The sequence below is a fragment of the Brachionichthys hirsutus genome, chromosome 16 (genome assembly GCF_040956055.1).
Source record: "Brachionichthys hirsutus isolate HB-005 chromosome 16, CSIRO-AGI_Bhir_v1, whole genome shotgun sequence".
Lineage (NCBI taxonomy): Eukaryota > Metazoa > Chordata > Actinopteri > Lophiiformes > Brachionichthyidae > Brachionichthys > Brachionichthys hirsutus.
Window position 1 is genome coordinate 10,905,058 of NC_090912.1, and position 23,124 is coordinate 10,928,181.

A 23,124-nucleotide genomic window follows, 5' to 3' on the forward strand; every position below is an offset into this window, starting at 1 on the left:
CGGAGCTCATGCCTGTTTCAGCTGCGGTGTCATGTCCTTCCAGTCAGCCAGCAGCCATTTGCAGAGCGTCAGCAGCGAGTGGCAGGAGGCAACTTCATTCTTCCCCACGTGGCAGAAGGACAGAGCCACCCCGCTCAGGGCCTCCATGGCCTTCACAGACTTGCCTGAAGACAGAGACGTTGAGGAGACACTGTCCTAAGCATGCTGCAGAGACTGACAGCTCATTTTATTCCTGTAAAAATGCAGCACTTTTCAGCGTCATCTGTTCATTACCTGCAGTTCTCAGCACTTTAGCCTTTTCTATCTGCAGCTCTGGCCCCCATTTCTCCCCCAGGGTGCCTTCCAGGCTCATCAGCCTGAAACCCCGGCACAGCTCGTCCTGCTGCTCCTCCGCCGGGCTTTCTTTGCTGCACTGACTGAGCAGGCGGGACGCCAGGGCAATGTTCCCTTTTTTCCGGGCAAATTTGACAGCGGTCAAACAGAGCTCCGTTAGGTGGCCATCAATGGAGGGAGAGTAACCTGGACAAGAAAGGAGGGGGTTCAAAGAACGTGATGGAGTCTGGAGCAAACCCAACAGTATTCCCTGCGCTGCAATAATCCCAGATAATCTGAACAACAGGAGCAACAATGCAAAATGACAAACTCACAGAAACAACATTAAACATCTACACACCGATAATAAACACCTACACACCGATATTAAACATCTACACATCGATATTAAACATCTACACATCGATATTAAACACCTACACATCGATATTAAACACCTACACATCGATATTAAACACCTACACATCGATATTAAACACCTACACATCGATATTAAACACCTACACATCGATATTAAACACCTACACATCGATATTAAACACCTACACATCGATATTAAACACCTACACATCGATATTAAACATCTACACATCGATATTAAACATCTACACACTGATATTAAACACCTACACATCGATATTAAACATCTACACATCGATATTAAACATCTATACATCGATATTAAACATCTACACACTGATATTAAACACCTACACACTGATATTAAACATCTACACATCGATATTAAACATCTATACATCGATAATAAACATCTACACACTGATATTAAACACCTACACACTGATATTAAACATCTACACATCGATATTAAACATCTATACATCGATAATAAACATCTACACGCCGATATTAAACACCTACACATCGATAATAAACACCTACACATCGATAATAAACACCTACACACTGATATTAAACACCTACACATCGATATTAAACATCTACACACCGATAATAAACACCTACACACCGATATTAAACACCTACACACCGATAATAAACACCTGCACACCGATAATAAACACCTACACACCGATAATAAACACCTACACATCGATATTAAACACCTACACACCGATATTAAACATCTACACATCGATAATAAACATCTACACATCGATATTAAACATCTACACATCGATATTAAACATCTACACATCGATATTAAACACCTACACATCGATATTAAACACCTACACATCGATATTAAACATCTACACATCGATATTAAACATCTACACACTGATATTAAACACCTACACACTGATATTAAACATCTACACATCGATATTAAACATCTATACATCGATAATAAACACCTACACATCGATATTAAACATCTACACATCGATAATAAACACCTACACATCGATAATAAACACCTACACATCGATAATAAACACCTACACACTGATAATAAACACCTACACATCGATAATAAACACCTACACATCGATAATAAACATCTTCACAACGATAATAAACATCTACACATCGATAATAAACACCTACACATCGATAATAAACACCTACACATCAATAATAAACATCTACACATCGATAATAAACACCTACACATCGATAATAAACACCTACACATTGTTATTAAACAGCTACACATTGATGGGCACCAAACTTAGAAACGTAGGAGCAGAAATCCTGAAAGCTCTCTTTCCACGTTCTGCTCACGCTTCGGGAACATTGAAATGTATAAATGGAGATTGTGAATTCAAGATTTCTGTGTTAAAACATAAACACGTTTCTGATGATGTCTGCTTTGGTTGCGTGTGCCCTTGTAAAGGTGGAATCCTCACAGCTGTGAGTGAAAGCTAACTCCAGCCCTGTGTGTTCTGCTGCAGACGGTCGCCCCCCCAGTGCAGTCCAGAAGGGTTACCTTTGAGCTTGTTGAGGAGTTCTCTCTGAAACAGTGTGTATCTGAGGGCCTGGAGGAAGGGCTGGACATCCTGCTGCTTACAGGAGCTCAGGGCCTCGCTGCTGAGGGGAATCACACAGTCCTGCAATGAACAAGAGTCGTCTGAGCAGAAGGTCGCGGCCCAACTCAGGAGAGTCTGATGTACCCTCCGTTCCTTAGTGCGGCAGGAGCAGTGGGCATCATTCAGATACGGGCGACGGAGACGACGACGACTAGTTAAAAGGTACACCATGGATCAAAAGTATTCTGAATCTGAATCTCTGCAAAAATATACTCCAGACAGTCAATTGTTGCAGAGGGCGGGACATACTGAAGACGACACTCATCGCTCACCACTAACTGCCTTCATCCACAGGTTCAGAAATGTTCTGGAAACATCCCTGAGAGCTTCACAGAATGCTGCAAAACTCTCCTTCACCTCCTGGAGGTGCGCTAGTGGACTGAGATCTGGTGAAGGTGGAGGCTACATACAGCACTGAACCCATTTTCAAGGAGCCAGGTGGAGACAATGTGAGCTCTGTGACATGGAGTGTTACCATGAGAGAAATGGGACAGGAAGACGACTACATTGATAGAAATGCCACGACTCTGTTGTCTCTCTACGGACGTAATCTCAACGGACTCGGAAAGTCGAGGAGTTCAGTTTTGCGCTGCCGTAAAGTGTCCGTGAAGACGCACAGCACGTCACGGTTGCTGCCGTTAGATTGGATTAACGGACCTTTGAACGTGTACAGAAAACTAAGTGACCGGTGAGCAGGTGTCGTTTCCATTTGCCAGTGAATCAGGAGTCTTTTTTGATTAATCTTTTTTTATTTACGCCACCAATAACAGTCAGACCAGACCTTCCTAGAATAACGGGCCCTCGGTTGCGTACCTCTTGTCCGCTGAGCGTGTTCTCCAGGGTGGCGGTGCAGTGGAGCTGCAGGGTGGGCAGCGTGGGCAGGGCTTCAGACAGCGTGAGGGTGGACAGGCGAAGAGGACCCAGACAGGTCCGCCCAGTCTGCTTCAGGCAGCGCAGCAACATGCTGCAACATCAGCAGGAGGACGGCTGAGACTGGAACTACTCATCAGTTACTACAAGTGCAGCAGTCATGAAGCTAAATAAAACGCTTCTCCAGCTGCTAACGTTGATGCTGCAGGTAAACTTTGCTGCTGTGGCTTGACGTGAATCATTTGATCATGAATCACTGTCATTGATCAGCTATGGCTTTGCGGCCGCCTCAACCTGAGGTAACTATCGCTGATCGTAGCTCCTTAGCCTAGCCGATACTGAATTCTCTCTGTTCCTTGTGTAAACTGCATCCCTGAAGCATCGTGTTTTTGGTCTCCTACAACCATTCCGGGAACTAAAACAAGGACTCGTGTGAACTCTCACTCTGGACTGGCTGCGCTCCTCTGCTCCGGCTTTTGATTGGCTTTGGTCATGGCGCAAACAGCGCTGCGAAGGAGCTGCACCTCAATCGCTCTCTGCAGCTCCGCTGGATCCGGGCTCATGGAGGGGAAGAGCCTCTTCAGATCTGAAACGCACACACACACACACAAAAATCATTTTAATTTAAGAACTCAATCATTCATCAATAGCTGCGTGCGTCTTTCATTCTAACAGGGACACATCAGAAGCAGGCACGGACGTGTCGAGTGAAATCGCTACTCAGCGGCAGGGATCGGTGATTGGGTCGTACCGGGCAGGACTGAGAGGGAGAAGCTGCCGGACTACTTTATGTTTGGGCTTTTTGGTTGTCCTGTGCCGTTCTGTGAATAGAGTTCAGGTGAAACCCACAATGGGGGCCGCTGTGTGAGGGCGAGACGCGAGAATGTGTGATGCTGCGAGACGTCTCTGCCACACGCTGCTGCATCTTGATGTGCAGGAATCGGTTTTGTTGCCACGTTTTGGCAAAACGAAAAGGATCAGAGTTCTGGACAGAAAGAGCGCCCGTCTTCTGCGGCTCATTTTGACTATCCGGCTCCACAGCACTTGGTTTCCTCCGGCTGGTGAGGTTAGCAACATCCAAACATCTACATGTGGGAGGCGGTTATATTATATTATATTTTGGACAGTCAGTCGCCTGGACCTCGTCCTTAATTCCTTTAGACGACACACTGGACTTGCGTGCTCTTATTTTGGTAATAGCGCTCGCTAAAACGTCTTCTCGGGGAAACGCTCTCACCCAGCTTGTCCTTGCTGCTGGACAGCGAGCTGTAGTCCTCTCCAGGCAGCAGCTCCAGCTGAGCGCCGCACTCCGCCAGATCTCCGTCCTCGAAGCGGCTCAGAGCCTCGATGAAGTTCAGGTCCGTCTTCAGGTCGATGCTGACCGGGCTGCCGGAGTTCTGCTTGAGGGCGTGGACCGTGGCCTGCCACTCCTTGACGCAGGCCCAGTCGCAGAGAGCCACGTAACACTGGCAGGCTTTGTTGGCGAGGAAGTTGGACACCTCTGGAGAGCACTCATTGGACTTGAGCAGCACCGTCTTCCTGGTTTCACCTTTTGAGAGTAGACAGCAACAGCAGCGTGACAGTCAGCGCCGCCACCGGGCCCGACAGGTCCAATCAGAAGCCACTCACCATTGCTGGCATGCTTGGGGCTGCTGCAGAACCTGAGCAGACAGCATTCAGAGCTCTTGACACTGCAGTCCATCCCCGTGACTGCAGACAGCTGATCCTGATACTCCAGAGCTGCCTTTTCGAACCTTTATATACCAACACGCAAGCAAATACATGAAGCGAAGCCAGCTGAGGATCTGCGGCGGCTGCACCGACGTCGGGACGTAGATTGCGTACCGGCCCTCGGCCTGCAGGGCCACGGACGACAGCCAGCCCAGATTCCTGCCGGCGGCGAGGAGGCTCCAGGCTGCCAGGCCCTGAATGGCCTCCGGACATCGTAGCTCACACAGAGCCTCCACCAGGAGCGTCAGAGGAACCTCCAGCTCCGGACCCTGAGAGGCAAAGCAAAGCACGCCGCTCGATGAACAACCGGCAGCTTCCTTTAAACACAAACTACAGACACAAGTTGTTCCTCCAGAAAATACCGGCAGAGCTTCTGCTCCACTTCTCACCAACACGCGCCTTAAAGCTAGCCTTGGCGAGGCGCTCGCGTTCCAGTTCACCACGTCAACGGAGAACTGCGACGCCTTTAAGGCTCAAAGACGGCCTCCTCTACTAATCACTCAGAACTGATCCCAGACAGGCGGCGGGAGGAGAACGGTGATTTTGGACTGACCTGGGTGCCGCTGTTCTTCACCTCCGTCAGCAGGTCAAAGCCGTGGCGCACAGTCACCGCCGGCTGGCCCGACAGCAGACCCACCCTCATCAGCGCCAGCCGGATCCTGGTCAGCCAGTCCTGACAGGTCTGGCGGTTGGTGTGGAAGAACGTCCTGATGCCCTAAGACAGGGACACGAAGGGGGATTCGCCAGGCCGTGAGTTCCAGTCCCCCCCCTTCTGGATCACGGCTCACCAGTGAAACCATTGCACACCTTCGGGGGGGCCGTGAGAGCGTTGGCGCAGCCTTCGTATGCATTGTACATGAGCTTCTCCAGGTTCTCCAGGTACTGAAGCAGCAGAACGAGGCGCAGCTGATTGGAATGGTGCCCGTCGCCATCGCTTCCTGCACCAATCCACGCTCCAACGTCCTGCTCCGGGTTCAGACTGTGGGCAGCCAGGCTCCGGATCATACCTGGAGCACGGCGAAACAGAAGGCTTGTGGGAGCTGTAGTCTCGGCTCCAGCCCACCTGACACGTCCTTCCTCGTCATTTAATCTCTGAGCGAAATGTATTTAGTCAGGAATACGGTTTTGAATTTAGTCCTTTCTTCATTTCCTTCCAAACCTCAGAGCGGGGCATCGATGTGCTGCTCCCATCAGACGGGGTCTAATTCTAATTCTAATTCTCCCAGTGTGGACCCAGGTAAGGCATTATACAGTAACTGAAACCATGAGATTCAAGGCACCTCGACTACTGACCGCTGTGTGCATCCAAAAAGCGATGCTGCAAGCCTCAGACCCATCGCTGACCGGATGAATAGCAGCAACAAAGTGCTAAAACGCCTGGAGAACCAGTAGAGCGCCGGCGCCGCATCTACCTTCAATGGTCTGGAAGGTGTCCTGAGCCCGGCCCAGTGGCGTTCGCAGCTTGGACAGCACGGTGAACTGCGCAGCCTCCCACACCGCCCACTGCCACAGCACCGCCTCCGTCCTCAGCAGCGCCCGCGGGACGACGCCCAGCCTGACGTCAGCGCCTCCCCGGCCGTCGCGCTTCTCCAGGCGCTGGCAGCTGTAGAACAAACGCTCCAGCCAGGGGTCCTTGCTGCAGACACAGGAGAGCGACCGCTAGACACCCCCCCCCGGGAACCGTCGGGCGCCGCTACACGCAAGGAAGAACGTACCCTCCGCGGCTCAGGGCGCCGTACAAGATGAAACTGATGAGGTCGCTGAAGTCCTGGGGGTGAAAGGTGCTGCTCGGTGCTCGACCCATGTGGCGGCGAATGGCCAGTGACATTTCCCTCAGCTCGGGGTGGCTGTGGTTACTGCGGACACACCCCCCCCCCCCCAAAGGATGGAATCAGAGAGCGGCTCGATCCAGCTTGCCGTTTGATAGGCGGCCTATTTTACCCGATGCTGCCTCACCTCAAAGCCACATCGAGGGGGATTGTCCTGAGCAGCTTGCCGTAGGCCTGCCTCACCCTCACCGCTGAGTGGACCAGCTGAACCCGGCACACGTCCACGCACCGCTGAAGCAAGTCAGTGGACAGACACGGGGAGAGGACCTGCAGGCTGTGGCAGGCCTGCAGGCAGAGGCTCTGGTCTTCGTTCAGACCTGTCCAGAGGACACGAGGGAACGTTTAACCAGCATTCAAACCAATCACAGCCCGAGGAAGCCTCGAGAGGAGCGCTGGGCGTTGTGGGCTCACCGTTAGCCAACAGGCCCCGGCAGAACTTGCTGAAGGAGGGCAGGGAGAAGAGCGGGCTGTAGGTGTCGGACTTCTTCATCAGCAGAGAGATCTCCTGCGCCCAGGTCAGCAGCAGCCTCCTGACACATCAACGCAAAAGGATCAGGGCGTGTCCAAAGGCGTTTGTGGCGTCTCTTAAATGCCGCGCTCGCGGTCGATGGACAGAGTTGTGTCGACTTCTCGGGAAGCCCGAACGAGGCAACAGTAGGGGAAGAACCTGTTGTCAAGGTAGAGATGCTCCTTCACCAGCAGACCTCCCAGAAGGCCGAGCAGCGTGCTGAAGTGCTTCTTTGTTGCCGTGGTAACAGTGCTGATGACGGCGCCGTCAAATAACGAGGGAGAGGAGGACAGACTGGATGAGATGAAATGATCATGTCTGCAAAAGAAAAGCAAAGCAGTTACAGATGAACTGCTCAAAGGAAACCGGCACCGCGACAGCTTTCATTTGAACTCTGCTCAGCTTTTCTCTCTCTCTCTTTAATGTTCGACATCACCGTCCATTTGAGCTGTGCTAAATAGAACTCAATAAGAAAAGAGGCTTTAATCAAAAGCTGTCCAGTCTGGTCTGGACTCTGGATCTTTATTCCGTTTTGGCTTTGGATCCAGATTATCTGCTAGTGTGATGATTTCAATTCAAATCTGACTAATCACACAAGCGTGATAATGAAGTGCACACATGTTGCTATATTTATAAGTTGCTGTTGTTCTCCGTCTCATGATTTCAGCACCAGGCAGTCCACCCGGGTCCTCGTGGCCGTTTGAGGATGGATTCAGACATCACAGGAAAACGGCCTGTTCCCATCCCAACCGTTCCCCATCCACATGTTTCTCGTGTTTCCGTCGTTTGATCACTATGGCAACATCACCTGCCCATCTGTCTACCTCACCCAGCTGCTGCTTCTCCAGACCAGATGAGGCCTCGGACCCTGGACTCTTAGTAAATCCCGCAGCGTGTGACCCCGTTTTGTATACATTTCAGGGCACCAATGCTACTGCTAACGTACCGCAGGCGCGTGCGTTACCTTGTGCAGTGGGAGTACAGCGTGTAGAGGGCAGCGTACTGGATGGCAGGGTAGTAGACCGCTAGCTCGGCGTGGACCAGCATCAGATTGTTACTGAGCAGAGCGAAGACCGTAGGAGACAGCGCCCACATCTGGACACAAGAGACACACACATCCAGCAACGACGCTTCTGGCGCAACGCGACAAGTCCTCAGAGAGGCAGTCTTAGATCCCCCTTCGGCTACTCCCTTTGCCCTTCTAGTTCCATTCCGTGATCAGCGTGGCTGAAGTGCAGAAAGGTGCCCACCCCGATGAGAGAGTTCTTGGTGTTGCCGATGGTGGTGAGGGTGCTGAGATTGAAGAGGAGTGTGAATTGGGCCTCGGCCGGGGGCAAGGCGATGGAGGAAAACGCAGGGTGCCGGATGCCGTGTAGGGGGCTGCCGGGAGCCGGGTCCCCGTCGCGGGGCTCCAGGGACGCCGCCAGGCTGGTCAGGGCGCATTCCACCTCACCCAGTACCAACTTATAAGCCGCTTCCAGCGTGGGGATGTTCTTCAGGCTTAGCAGGGCCTGGTACACGGCATGAACAGCTGACATCACCTGTGGAGGCCACACACAGACGTGAGCGCAGAGCTGCAGTCAGAAACGAGCACGCTCATAAACACGGGCGTCAGACGGAAGCCGCTTTGTTCTCCTCGCTCGGGGCGTCTCGGTGAACGACCAGCCAACATCACTCGCGCGTGTGTGTGTGTGTGTGTGTGTGTGTGTGTGTGCGTCGCAGCCTCCAGCTTGGGGGCCGTTTTATGTTCCAACACGAACGGACCCAGAAATCCGGACACAGTTTCCTGATTTGGTGTGGAGGAGACTTCCTGGTCAGCCCAGTCTGGACCAACGTATCAAAGCAGCAGAGAATGCTATGAAGGCGCATTGCTGCCCTCTGCTGGTTTCTCCCGCTCATCCCCGTCCTCTGCTTTGAGACAACACACCGAGTCCCTCTGGTTAAACCCTCTCATACTTGTGTCTATAACTGTCCTCTGGGGACCCTTCTGCCTGGGGTTCCTCATCGTGCCTCAGTGTCCTGCTAGTGTCCTGCTACCCGGTGGAGATATGACCACGTGTGACCGGCCAGAGCGACGAGCAGCCAGGAATCCTGCACCGGTTGTCGACCTGCTCAATAACCTGCTGCCAGACTCGGTTCAACCGATCCTTGTGCTCCCAGCCTGTAACGTCGCACGTTTCCCCGCCCTCGGGAGACGGAGCCCTCGTTTGCGGTTCTTCCAAAGGTTTCTCTTTTTTATTTCTTCTCACCTGATTCAAGCATCTAAGTGTCGAGGCTGTTATTCCCTAAAGATTGTGAAGCTCTCAGAGGGAAATTGTCGTTTGACTGATTTACATCCATTTGTTGATTTAGTTTCTTTTGGACTTCAGTTACACTGAGAACAATCAGAGATTGCAGACTCCGCCTCCAAAAGACTATTGGATCTTGTGAGACAGTAAACAGGGCTTCCGGATCAGAGGGGCCAAACCTGCTCTAGCTTGCTGCTCCGGAACGTACTACAAGACTCCTTCTGGACTCTTTTTCCCATCATGCCATTCGCCTCAGCAGAGGCACAAATCCAGATGTAAAAATAATTCTAGAATCTGGATCCAGATCCGGATCAACGCCATTCTCGGGGAGGACCGAGCCACGGACAGAACCTTGCTTGTGTAAAAATTTTAAGTCGATTGGGTTACTAGTTTTTGAGTTATGCGCTCGGACAGACAAACAAACAAACAAACAGACAGACATACAAACGCACCCAATTGCAATACTCTCGCCTCCCCTTCGGCGAGGGTAATAAGTTGCAGCGCACACACACACACACACGCGAGTGATGCTGGCTGGTAGTACTGGCTCAAAGGTGGGCAGTAGCCAGATGTTTGCTGTACAGAAAACATGAACCCAACTACCTCGTTCTCCCGGTGAAAACGCAGCTTCAGCAGCTGGGAGTCCGGAGCCAGTAGTTTCTCAACGAAGAACGCAGGCAGCTTCGTGTTGACCTGCTCCACTGTCTGCAAGGAAACAAGCAGCCAACGGGGTTAGCCTCGCCTGGGAGCTAACCGGGCACAATTCACACGTCGCTTCAACTGTAAACAAATGACAATGGGATTACTGTGTAATGCAGTTTAACACAGTTCGTTCTGAAGTGCTGCAAGTACCAGGGTGAGGAGGCTGAGCACCGCCAGGTTGTATTCTGAGCCGCAGGCCCGGCAGCAGCCCAGCTGATCCAGGCCGTAGGCTAAGACGGCTTCCATCAGCCGACCGCCGGGCTCCATGCTGGCCAGCAACACGCCGACGCACTCGGTTCCTGCAGTGAGGACCGCCTCAGAGAACTGGACCTGCTTCGCTGTGGTGACACAGCTCAAAACCCGGTTCAGCACCTGAGAAGAAGAGGAGGCGTGGTTCTGTTATAGAAGCACGCGGCAACGTGGTCTCAAACGGTCCCGTGACGGTTCTGGGCGTGACTCCTACATCGGAGACGTAGGCCTCGGTGATGGGCGGTCCTCTGAACGGGCTGAACCGCTCTCCAATGCTGCGCACCACTGTGCTGAAAACCCTGAGAAGAGCAGCCAGCTTGGGCAATGAGACAGACGGAGGAGGAATCTCTTCATCCAGCACCTCGCCAGACATCACGTGGTTCAGGTCCTACACAGGGAAAAGCCCAGAAGCGCTCACCAGGACGATGTGGAAGTATTCGCATGCACATTCGTTGCTAATTAAAGGTTTATATTGGAGGCTCAGTGTAGTCTTTGGACCAAAGCAATAAGAGCTTTGATTCTACCTCTGCATACGCCTCCATGTCTTCCAAGAACTGTCCCAGCAGGGTGGTGGAAAAGGTCAGGTCTGCCACCCAGAACTGCTCCAGACTCTGCAGCCAGCCTAGACCCAGACCCAGACAGGAAGAGAGCCACTAACACAAAGCTCTGTGCTACTGCACCATAACCCTCTACGGCAGAGCAACAAAGGATTCGGCAGCTACTGATATTAAGTTATGCTACTTTAAATGAGCTCTGTCATTTTCATCATCGGTACACTTCCAGGAAATCACACAGCGTGATTTATTTATTTATTTGTGTACATTTTACGGCGGGGAAAGCTGAACGCATGTTTGCCAGCAAGATATCTGACCTGAAACGCGCTGAGTGACAGACTGCTTCTGCGTGTGGTCGATGTGCCAGCCCACCAAGATGTCCACGGTGTCCTGCGGAGCAGCAGGCACCAGAGGAACGGACGTCAGCGTCAGGCCGGCTCGGTGGGTGTCCGCGTCCAAGGGGAACAACGCAAACACTCACCCTGAAGTTGGTGCTGAAGACGTGTGGGTAGCAGCGGGCCACCTGCAGGATGCACCGGACACTGTGACAGAGCAGCTCGGGGGTGTCGACATTCTCCAGGATGGACTGCAGATTGTTCATCACCAGCTGGAAATCACAAAACAGTCGGTCCGAAAAATACAGTTCCGTCGAAGCACCGGGACCCGCTGGGACGGTAGGGAGTGCTGGTCCTGCTCATGTGGTTCTGGTTCAACCGGACCGGAGTGTTACAGAGAGACAGGTGTGTGATAAACATGTGATAAACATGCGATACTACATGAAACTGGCGTCGCTTTCACACCAGAGCTGTCTGGTTCGCTTCGTTTGGGCAGGTGTGAAAGCTCACCGGACCAAATGCAAGTAGCAATGCTGCACCCCCCCCCCCCCCGGCTGGTTACCTGCATGACGTGAGAGAAGGCCTTCCTCTCCCCTGCAGCCTCCAGAGCGTGCTGCGCCGCTACCAGAAACAAGAGCTTCACTTCATCTCGACTGCTCGACGACAGCTTGACAAAAAGCCACTTGAAGACGCGTTCGGCCTCGTAGCTGAGCGCCGTGCAGAGGAGACCCAGGCAGGCGGCTGCGTCCTGACGCAGCTCCCACAGCAGCTTGCTGCTGCATGGAGCAAGGAGAATGCTGCCATCGGTGGACGTTCCCACAGTTCAACAGGAAGGTTTCTCTAAAGCCGTGTTGTGGCTAAAATCATGCTAGCTGTAATGTTCTTCCGGTTCTTCTCGCCGCTCCCATGAAGTTATGTTAGCTCAGCGGTGCCACGAACTCTGACCTTCACTGACAGACGTCTGCAGCTCATTGGACAGTTCCTTTAGGAACCTTCTCAATGCTCATGAAGTCACCTTGGAAGGTCAGTCACATCGGAGGAGATTCACTATTGTTCCATTTACAGATCTTGTGTCCTAGAAACAGGTTTGTAAACCTTCTTGGACTGATCGATTACCTTCCTCCATATATCTACTGAACTACTTCCTGCTTCTGTAGATGGCCTATCGACGTGATAATGTGCGTCTCGTGCAGCTCAATCCAGTTGAATGAACGCAGTTTCATTTAGTTTTCAGGAAGTAAACACCTTTTCATCCTGGTGTTTTAGTTTCCGGTATTAAAACAATCAAACAACATTTTGCTTTATTTAAACATCAAATTGACCTTGCTTGTGCTCATTTCATTTTAAAAAACGTTTAATAATTCTGCCGTCAAAGAGCGAAGGTCCGACCAGTTTATGTCTGGTTGTCCCAGCCTCCCCTGACGTGAAAGTATTCTATTTCTATACGAGTCTGTGTACTATTACCACCAACAAGTGCAGCCTCTCCCAGCATGCTCACCATGGAGAACAACTTACCTCTCGTTCAAAATGTCATTCAAGGTGCTCAGGATGGCGTCCAACTGCTTGACAAGAGCCTGTCAGCAGGAAACAGAGCAGTGACATGCTTTATCACAACCTTCATTGTGTTTTCAGAAACTGAAGTGAAGCTGGAAGTCGAGACTTGCATATTAGAGCAGTAGTTGGACCCGATTATTAGCTCTGCTACAGGGTCACACGTTTGTTTGTATCCGACTATTCGTTCGCATATCTAACAGGGTCACGGGCAGATTCGGCTTCAATGAATTTAATTTGAGCATTTTCATATCCAGAATATTAATCCCTAATTACCCTCGCCGAAGAGGAGGCGAGGGTATTGCAATTGGGTGCGTTTGTATGTTTGTCTGTCCGAGCGCATAACTCAAAAACTAGTAACCCAATCGACTTGAGATTTTTACACAAGCAAGGTTCTGTCCGTGGCTCGGTCATCCCCGAGAATGGCGTTGATCCGGATCTGGATCCAGATTCTAGAATTATTTTTACATCTGGAATTGTGCCTGTGCTGTAAACTGCCACTTTAAGAGGGAGGGACACGAATGGCATGATGGGAAAAAAGAGTCCAGAAGGAGTCTTGTAGTACGTTCCGGAGCAGCAAGCTAGAGCAGGTTTGGCCCCTCTGATCCGGAAGCCCTGTTTACTGTCTCACAAGATCCAATAGTCTATTGGAGGCGAGGGTCTGCAATCTCTGATTGTCTTTCTAGTTCCACATTATTCCACATTAGGTCTTCTATCCTTCCATATGACTTTAGGAAACCGTCACCAGGACCGAAATTGCTCTAGTAGCGCCCCCCCCCCCCCGGACGCGATCATTCAAACACGCCCAACAACTTGTACACACGACTTACCACTTTGCTGTCGCCATGACTGATGAATTCCTTCAGCTGCTTGAGGGTGGCCACTCGGCGGTCGCGATCGTCTTCTCGGGAGACTCTGCGCAGGAGGTTGGCCAGCCGAGACTCGTCTGCGTGAGCTATCCCTCTGTCTGCAGCACCACCACACGGAAGGAGTACCGTAAATACTGCCCCAAACCCACAGCTGCCACCTTCACTGAATCGTGATCCGTTAGCCTCGTAGCATCATTGCCCAAAGTCTTAGGCAACGATGCTACGAGGCTAACGATATCAGCATCGTGGACGTCTACAAGAACTCACCCTGAGATTTCTTCATGTCCTTTGAAGCTAAAGCACGGTTTCCATGCTTCAAGTGAATCAAGTCTGGTGTCAAGTCATTGGGTCTCAACTCTTGCCCCACCGACTTCCAACCAAATGTATCATCACAGTCACTTTGACCAGTTTCATATCCACCTACGATGACACACAAAGCATGCTGGGTTATAGGCCAGGTCAAAATACGTACCCAACTGGAACAGCCGATATAAAGACACACCCGGTTACTTGTTCCAAGTTATAAAATGCCAAGTGAGCAAATGGAAGCATATCCTCACTCGAGTAAAGTCAACGCTTTATCGTCACTAGCACAACAATCACACGGAGCCGTGAAATCCCCGAGTCACACGCTTCCTCAGACAATGCTCGAAAACACGAAGACGACAGGAAGAAGGTGGGTCGGTGGTTCCAGACATCTGGAAGAACCGACCACATGCTGTGCCTTCAGGTAAAACACGCCATCGTAGGTCTCTGTGGGGGCCAGAAGCCATCGCAGGTCTCTGTGGGGGCCAGAACCCATCGCAGGTCTCTGTGGGGGCCAGAACCCATCGCAGGTCTCTGTGGGGGCCAGAAGCCATCGTAGGTCTCTGTGGGGGCCAGAAGCCATCGCAGGTCTTTGTGGGGGCCAGAAGCCATCGCAGGTCTCTGTGGGGGCCAGAACCCATCGTAGGTCTCTGTGGGGGCCAGAACCCATCGCAGGTCTCTGTGGGGGCCAGAACCCATCGCAGGTCTCTGTGGGGGCCAGAACCCATCGCAGGTCTCTGTGGGGGCCAGAACCCATCGTAGGTCTCTGTGGGGGCCAGAACCCATCGTAGGTCTCTGTGGGGGCCAGAACCCATCGCAGGTCTCTGTGGGGGCCAGAACATCACTTCCAGAGCTGTGAGTTATTCCTCACAACAGAACGAGAGACCTCCATCAACGAGGTTCTGCTTTAGACAGCGTTTATCAGTGGATGGAGCTCGTTGATCGGCCTTGGTCCATTTTAAATCCCATTCAATTTTGAAAGTGATAAAAAATCTCATATCCAAATATGGATACTTCAGTCATTTGAGATAATGCATATCATTAACCAAACTATTGACATCTTGTCTAAATGATGCGGTCGGTGGGAAAGACAAAAGAAAAACCCGTCTCCTCTCTGAAATGCAGGAAGTCTATCAGACACGACAGGCAGCTACCACTCGAGCCCCAAACTCAACAGCTAGCTTGACAGGACAGTGCTCACAGAAGTACGTCGGTACTCAGAAGAACAATCGAGTCCCCGCGATAGAGAGCCGCTGGTTTGGTGGCAGGAACACGAGACAACCCTCCCAGGGTGGCAGGCAGGTACCTGGGAACCGCTGCCACCCCTGTAGCTGCTGAGAGAGCGATTTCAAAGGCAGGAGAGGTTCTCAGCAGAAAAAGGAACAGACCGAAGGGGAACAGACCGAAGGGCAACAGACCGAAGGGCAACAGACCGAAGGGGAACAGACCGAAGGGCAACAGACCGAAGGGGAACAGACCGAAGGGGAACCGCGAATATGCTGCTGTTCCTGAACACAAACGCAGGAAAAAAGGTGTTGAAGTGTTTACTTGCTACCGGTTTCATGTAACACTGAATGAAGACATTTTCATAGTCATTTATTTTAATGGTTTAACTTATTATTATTATTATTTGTGCAGCTTTATTTGAGACCAATGAGGCTGCTATACTTAATAAAGAAATTCCTCTGTCTGGTATTCTTTATGGAGCTACGATCTCAAAGACACTTTTCTTTACGTTTGGTCAATCTAAATCTGTCTGTAACTTGCAGCTCAACTTTGTGACTGATGACCAGAAGGTGGCGACGCCTCACCCTCTTCTTGGCGTGTCTCTGCAGCGGCGTCGGCATCGCTGGGCAGCACCGGACGGTCCGGACAGCTGGGGGGCAACACGTCAGACAAGGGTGCTGAACCGAGCTCTCTGGACTTCAGGCCGTCCTGGCTGGGTGACGCGCTGTCAACTCTGAAGACAGCAGTCAAAGACAACGGCAGGTTACCACGGTAACGTCGAACATTCTTAGGAAGCTCAAAGTTAACGCTCGTTCTTTGAATTATTTCATCAAGTTTGAATTCGTGTAATCTATATAATAACTGATCAATGATCAATGAATGACACGGCCAGAGGAGACCCACGTGCACCTGTGCGTGTTTCCAGGGCAACAACATGGATGACCTGACGATTGATCACATGAACATTGAATCAGTAAAAGCCGCGTCTCCGACGGGTCCGTTCACGTGTTAAGAAAGCAAACTTTCATTAGGAGATTCACCGAGGCAGATACGAAAGACATGAACATATTTCCAGGGGTAATTTAATTAAAAAAGAGGAATGTAAATATACCGTACCACTAAACCTTATATAATTCACTAGTAATAACTGTTAAACCATTATTACACCAATATATACTCATCATAACACACATTTAAATTGTGGTCTCAATAATTGCTTCCGTCCTTCATATTCACGTATTTCTTTCAAAACAATTACAAGTTCTTGTCTTAATTCCAGGTTCTTGTCTTTTATTCCAGGGTTCTTGTCTTAATTCCGGGTTCTTGTCTTTTATTCCGGGGTTCTTGTCTTTTATTCCAGGGTTCTTGTCTTTTATTCCAGGGTTCTTGTCTTAATTCCGGGTTCTTGTCTTAATTCCGGGTTCTTGTCTTTTATTCCAGGGTTCTTGTCTTATTCCAGGGTTCTTGTCTTTTATTCCAGGGTTCTTGTCTTTTATTCCAGGGTTCTTGTCTTAATTCCGGGTTCTTGTCTTAATTCCGGGTTCTTGTCTTTTATTCCAGGGTTCTTGTCTTAATTCCGGGTTCTTGTCTTAATTCCGGGTTCTTGTCTTTTATTCCAGGGTTCTTGTCTTATTCCAGGGTTCTTGTCTTTTATTCCAGGGTTCTTGTCTTAATTCCGGGTTCTTGTCTTTTATTCCAGGGTTCTTGTCTTAATTCCAGGGTTCTTGTCTTAATTCAGAGTTCTTGTCTTGTCTTATTCCAGGGTTCTTGTCTTTTATTCCAGGGTTCTTGTCTTATTCCAGGGTTCTTGTCTTTTATTCCAGGGTTCTTGTCTTAATTCCGGGTTCTTGTCTTTTATTCCAGGGTTCTTGTCTTAATTCCAGGGTTCTTGTCTTAATTCAGAGTTCTTGTCTTGTCTTATTCCAGGGTTCTTGTCTTTTATTCCAGGGTTCTTGTCTTATTCCAGGGTTCTTGTCTTTTATTCCAGGGTTCTTGTCTTAATTCCGGGTTCTTGTCTTTTATTCCAGGGTTCTTGTCTTAATTCCAGGGTTCTTGTCTTAATTCAGAGTTCTTGTCTTGTCTTATTCCAGGGTTCTTGGTTTCTATGTGCCGAAGCAGTTTTGAAGGCTTCGTTGCCTCGTTTTCTAGCTCGTCACCACATAATGGCGCACGAGTCACCTGTAGACTCCTTCTCTGACTCCTGAGCTGACCCTTTGCCCTCTCCAAAGAAGATCCACAGAGAGGTTGTTGTTTTTGAGCAACAGGAAAATGTAATGGAGAGAAAATCTGGTCGTTTTTCAAAATAATACACCTTTCAGACACTAATAATTAAAACGATGGAAATTATATAAATCATTTATTTCTTCTGTTTAGAAGTGAGACAAGAGGGACAGCGAAGGTTAGACGTTTTGGAGACAAGGTCAGAGAGACCAGACTTTGATGGTTTGGACATGTCCAGAGGAGAGACGGGGACTATATCGGTAGAAGGACGCTGAGGATGGAACTGCAGAGAACAGGACTAGAGGACGACCCAGGAGAAGAGACATGGACGTAGTGAGGGAGGACATGAGAGTGGCTGGTGTTGGGGAGGACGATGCAAAGGACAGGGTGAAGTGGAGACGGTTGGGTTGCTGTGGCGACCCCTCAGGGGACAAGGAGAAAGTCCAGTAGTAGATTCATTCTGTCTGAGCGGCCCGGTAGCGTACAGAGGAGCACATGTGAGCTGAACTGTGGACCCGTGAGGCTCAGGCCCGAGTCCAGGTCCAAACACCAGCTGTGGTGCGTGGACATGTCAGTGGACATGTCCCCCACTGGGCCATAGGAAGGCAACGTCCACGGGGGTGTTCTAAACACTGCAGACAACCTCAGCCGAGTCACAAATTACAACTTAATCATGGCGCAAAAATGGGCCACGAGAGAGCAGCGTCCCGGGGCAGCGGGTCCGTTAGCGGGACCGGAACCTCGCAGAGACACGGGACCGTGCCTCGTCGAGCACTGTTGCGTGGAATGTTGCCATTATCGCTCAGTCCAGCGCGGCCACGCGTCTCATTGACGCGCAGCGGGGTGGCGTCCGGCTGTGCTAGCCGCCTGCTAGCTCAAGCAGCACCGCGAACGCTACCTAGCTGACCTAGCATAGCCCGCTCAGAAGCTCCGTCCTCTCGGACTCACAGCCCATCCCAGCCCACCCGCAGCGCGCTCACGCACGCACGCCACTGTCGTTTTCATTCGCGTGACTCGAGAAGTGGCTCGAACGGACTCAGCGACAGACGAGCTAACGCTAGCGCCCGGCGCGCCAGCCCGCGAGGCGGGCTCAAGCGCAGCGTTCTGGAAGACACGCCGGCTCCTGTCGAGAGATCACGGCACCGGAGATGATCCATCTGGACGACGCGGACATTCAGCGTCACGTTCAGGACATAAAAACACAGAAACATCCCCCCTACGCGGCCGCAGCTCCGCAGAGCAGCACAGGCCGCTGCGGCGCAGAACACCAACCTGGGCTGCCAGTCATTCCAGTGGGGCTGCAGATTGTGGGCACCGCTGAGCCGAGACCCCGAGACTTTACGGCTCATTACCCTTCAGAGCGCTGCATGGTCCGCCAACAGCGGTGGCCGAGTCTCCCCCTTCGCTTTTTCACCGACGCCTATTGTTAAATGTGATAAAACGCTTCGCAACAACTCGTCGTTGTGGTTAGCATACAGCCGCGCTTCTTCTTCTGCGGGGTGTCGCGGCAGTTGTCGTCCATGAAGTTACTCGAGCGCCATCTGGTGGAGGTCTGCGGGGTTGCCGCATTCTCCATCACGGTTTCGTGACGGGAAGCAAACGCGTCGTGTGTTCGCAGGATCCTCCATTCTGCTTTTGAACTCCGTCCTCTCAATAATGTAAACACGGCATTCAAGTTGTTGTTGTTTTTTATTTTTTAATAGGCATTACAATTTGTCACTAATTAAATACACATTTGACCAACTCAGCAAAGGATCTTTGACCAATACATGAAATGACTTGATATTTTCTTCTTTATTAAAAGTCGGCTACATATGGAGCTCAGGATCAGCACTGGACAGCTCCATAGGTAGCCGGCTACACATGGAGCTGTCCAGTGCTGATCCTGAAATGACGTCTTTTCCGTGGCATTGACTCGGGGAATGTTCTTTATCTTGCCCACTTCGGTTGGTTTTTTTGGTTTCTGCATGTCCATGACAAGACAAGGTGGTGGCTTTTTGGTTTTGCTTTGATTTTGTATTGATTATCTTTGTTCCTGCGTGATGATTGCATTTGAATGGAACTTTTCCACATTATTAGATGTGTTAATTTATTCCCATCACAAACTTTGGTTCATACTTGTGATTTTTCTCATTTACAGTATGGCTTTATCTCTAACAATTATTAAGTTACAACCTTTTAAAAAAGTGATATCAAACCTGAATATTTTATTGTGTTATTTTTACTGTGTTACGGTTTACATTTGGTCTTTGGAGGGCAAACATAATGCTAATGTGGCCCTTGGAGAAAATGAGTTTGACACCCCTGAGCTAAAGTTTTACAAGGGGGCCCCCCTGAGGAATTCCTTTGTTCGAGACAGGGACATGTGTCCCCTTTCTGAGTAGGATTCTAGATACTGCTAACCAAACCCCTGTACAGGTACAGGTAATAATGTAGTCGCATTCCTAAGTTTATGTGACACCACATGTTTCTGGTTATAAAAACCTTACACAAAACTTTATATAGGCAAGGCAAGGAAAATGTATATATATAGCACATTTCATGTAGCTATATAGCTCCACCCCTGACCTGTAGAGTCTGTCTGCCTTAAAATGTGCCTGCGGCCCCAGAAGGAGTTACACTTTATGAAATAAAGGGAATGTGTGGCCCAATGCAGCTGACAGACATGCACTAAAGCTAAACAGTCTGCTAAATCTCTCCACTGCTCTTTGGACCAAAGGAACCCAGACAACCGATCGTATCCAACAGTTCAGTAAAGTCCTGCTTCAGCACCTCAGATTATTGTTCCACAGCATCATTTGATCCCACATGCAGTATCAGGTTTTCCAAGTTGGATGTGCATCAAAGATTTGCGTCGTTTTGTCTCTGATAGCATTTCCTTGGGAAAGCACAGCACCTTTGTGCGTTCGCCACACGTTTTTCTCACATTTTCTCAAATTTCATTCACGGAAAGTTGTGATTTTGATAAAAAAATATATAATCTTAATTTAAAAAGAAATAAATATTGTCATCAAGGATACGTTGACATGATCAAATTTGTCTCGCGTTACAAAAGGTTTGGACGCCCCTGGACGAGACGTCTGCCACTTGAACGTACTCTTGAGACCCAAAACATTCTACAAAGGATTTTTCACACCAATGAACATCTCACTTTTTGAGTTTCAAAGAACAGTAGAAGAATTTGTTGTCAGACCATCCACAGACAGGATGGATGGCAAATGGGAAAGAAGTTGGGTGTGTGATATTTTAAACACCTCAGCATGAGGAACCAGAAAGGAGGGTTAGGTTTTCACCGCAGGGAAAAAACCATGGCTTTACTATAAAACATCATGGTTTGTTGTGAAAGAAAAGTGCTTAATAAACACAAAGTGTGATTCATCTTGACCAGAGCAATGAAGAAACCTCACATCAGACAGATTATGGTACCAACACAGTCAGTCTGGCTTTAGGTTGAACACCTGGAAATTCATTCCTGGTGACTCGACTTGAGATAATATTTGAGTTTATAGTTCAAGTTCAGCCGTTTTGTGTCTCTCACACAGAAACTGAGGCACAGCGCCCTCTGGTGCCAGTTTCACAGATTGGCCTCTGGACTGACTCCATCTGTTTGTGTGTGTGAAACTCAGGGACAGCAGATTCAAGGAGGGTCTGTGCAACACACACACACACACACACACACGCACACACACACACACACACACACACACACACACACACACACACACACACACACACACTAACCGAATGGTGAAAGCAGTTTCTGCCAAGGCCTAATATGTGGGTGTCTATGAACACAAGCATTGTGTGAACAGTAGCAGATGGTGGGGATCTGTTTACCTCTGTGTGTGTGCGTGTGTGTGTGTGTGTGTGTGCGTGTGAGAGCCACAGGTATTTGCGACAGAGAAGCAAACGCAGTGACAAGGACAGCAGCCGGATCCATTGATTTCTGTTTGGTTTCAAGCCAATAAATGATCTTTGAATGTTACAAATTGTAGTTTTATGGTGTTTGCAGAGCACAAGAAATATAAAGTCGATAGAATGAAAATATATATTCATAATGAGTAAAATGCTAAAGTTTAATCGGTCCGGTTTCTTCAACTTGATGAAAAACCTTTCAGACTGTAACGTTGTCCTTTTCCAAGTTGCCGTATTGTATTCACATGTTTTAGTACTTCTTTTACATGAAAAGAAATGAAACAAACGTAGAAAACAGCACAGCCATGCCACCCTCGCTACACCGGCCGTGCTAGACGCTGCAGCTGCAACAGATGTGGAAGGCGAAGGCTGAGAGGGAGACGTTTTACATATCTCATCTCATTAAGGAGCCTCGTCTTCTAACTGATGCAACAGAAAACAAGAGGAGTGATTAAGGCTGAAGCAGCCAGCGTGTTTCAGGGTGGCTTGAAGCAGGGCTCTGGAACTCTCCTGGGTCCTGAACAAATGTGTAGCAAGAAAAGCTCAGTTCCCCCGCATACATGGATTCACGCCAGAAATAATGGTCCTATATATATTATCTACATCAGATTCCTCACATTGCTATAATTATTAGTACATTAATTATTCACAGAAATCTCTTTTTTGTTCACGCCGGTTTTCTTCTGGATCTAGCTCCATAGCGTTTGGAGGTCCAACAAACCCATTTTTATACCACTGATTGATTCCATGGCGTCTGTTCCAGGGGGGTGTAGTTTGGTTTTTGTTGCATGGTTATAACTTAGTTCCTCTGCAGTGACAAAAATTCAAAAGCTCCCCTATTTTTTTCTTGTTCCGGATCATAAATATCCAGAATTTAGCCAGGAACCTGATCAAGCTTTGATATTTTCTTGATCCTGTGGGAAACGTATGAATAACTGAATATGAGTTGGCTGCAGGGCGCTACACGACATGCTACTTCTAGAGTTGCTGGTGGGCAGAGAGGAGCAGTGAACTACGACTCTAATCCAGCACGCATAAATAGAAACGAAAGATCTGCCGAGAAGAAAAGACTCACAGCCAGTTAATCTGGCAGAGCAACTACTTCAGATGGGAGACATTTTGTTCAAGCGAGCCATTATACACGCAGCCTTCAGGTCTCTGGTGCAGATAAAGGTCTGTGTCTTTGGCCCGGGGAGATTGCTGCACTTCAGATTATTCGTGGCTGTCCAGAAGCCGTTGGCTCTGATTGCCGCTGTGTCCTCAGCTCAACCCGACTCTGCTGCACACAGGAGAACTTCTCAATGTAGACGACCATTCTTACTTCATTTTTAAAACATTACTTAACTTTGTGGGGGGGGGGGGGGTGAATCCAAACAGCAAGCACACACTCGATGTTGGTGGTAACCTAGACTCCCGTAAATCAATGGATGGCAGTGGGAAAGTTGATGATAGGATCAATAACGATGAAGAAGATCAAATTAAAGAAGGACAGAGAGGATATTTTTGACAAGCCTCCTCTTCAGACTGCTGGGAAAAGACTTGTGACTCATGCATAACCAAGCGAAGGAGTGAAGGTAGGAAGACTGGAGTGTGTGTGTGTGATGGTAAAGAAAGCCAGGAAC

General features: G+C 49.5%; 1 protein-coding gene across 1 annotated transcript in view; it reads right to left on the reverse strand.

Annotated features, from left to right (window-relative positions):
* Window positions 1-18,936, reverse strand: part of smg1 (SMG1 nonsense mediated mRNA decay associated PI3K related kinase) — a 36,732-nt gene extending 17,796 nt beyond the window's left edge. Inside the window, exons 1-29 of the mRNA XM_068749567.1 lie at window positions 18,860-18,936; window positions 15,952-16,100; window positions 14,102-14,254; window positions 13,796-13,932; window positions 12,930-12,988; window positions 11,977-12,190; window positions 11,561-11,686; window positions 11,397-11,469; window positions 11,050-11,147; window positions 10,740-10,913; window positions 10,427-10,648; window positions 10,178-10,279; window positions 8,537-8,827; window positions 8,251-8,381; window positions 7,446-7,604; window positions 7,190-7,308; window positions 6,906-7,095; window positions 6,665-6,805; window positions 6,362-6,585; window positions 5,757-5,956; window positions 5,503-5,664; window positions 5,064-5,218; window positions 4,848-4,972; window positions 4,456-4,767; window positions 3,663-3,804; window positions 3,162-3,312; window positions 2,249-2,369; window positions 274-519; window positions 13-164 (exon numbers count right to left, since the gene is read on the reverse strand). Coding sequence (XP_068605668.1) covers window positions 13-164; window positions 274-519; window positions 2,249-2,369; window positions 3,162-3,312; window positions 3,663-3,804; window positions 4,456-4,767; window positions 4,848-4,972; window positions 5,064-5,218; window positions 5,503-5,664; window positions 5,757-5,956; window positions 6,362-6,585; window positions 6,665-6,805; window positions 6,906-7,095; window positions 7,190-7,308; window positions 7,446-7,604; window positions 8,251-8,381; window positions 8,537-8,827; window positions 10,178-10,279; window positions 10,427-10,648; window positions 10,740-10,913; window positions 11,050-11,147; window positions 11,397-11,469; window positions 11,561-11,686; window positions 11,977-12,190; window positions 12,930-12,988; window positions 13,796-13,932; window positions 14,102-14,254; window positions 15,952-16,100; window positions 18,860-18,936 — 4,605 coding nt within the window. The remainder of the gene's footprint in view (window positions 1-12; window positions 165-273; window positions 520-2,248; window positions 2,370-3,161; window positions 3,313-3,662; window positions 3,805-4,455; window positions 4,768-4,847; window positions 4,973-5,063; window positions 5,219-5,502; window positions 5,665-5,756; window positions 5,957-6,361; window positions 6,586-6,664; window positions 6,806-6,905; window positions 7,096-7,189; window positions 7,309-7,445; window positions 7,605-8,250; window positions 8,382-8,536; window positions 8,828-10,177; window positions 10,280-10,426; window positions 10,649-10,739; window positions 10,914-11,049; window positions 11,148-11,396; window positions 11,470-11,560; window positions 11,687-11,976; window positions 12,191-12,929; window positions 12,989-13,795; window positions 13,933-14,101; window positions 14,255-15,951; window positions 16,101-18,859) is intronic.
* Between the last annotated feature and the right edge of the window lie 4,188 nt (window positions 18,937-23,124).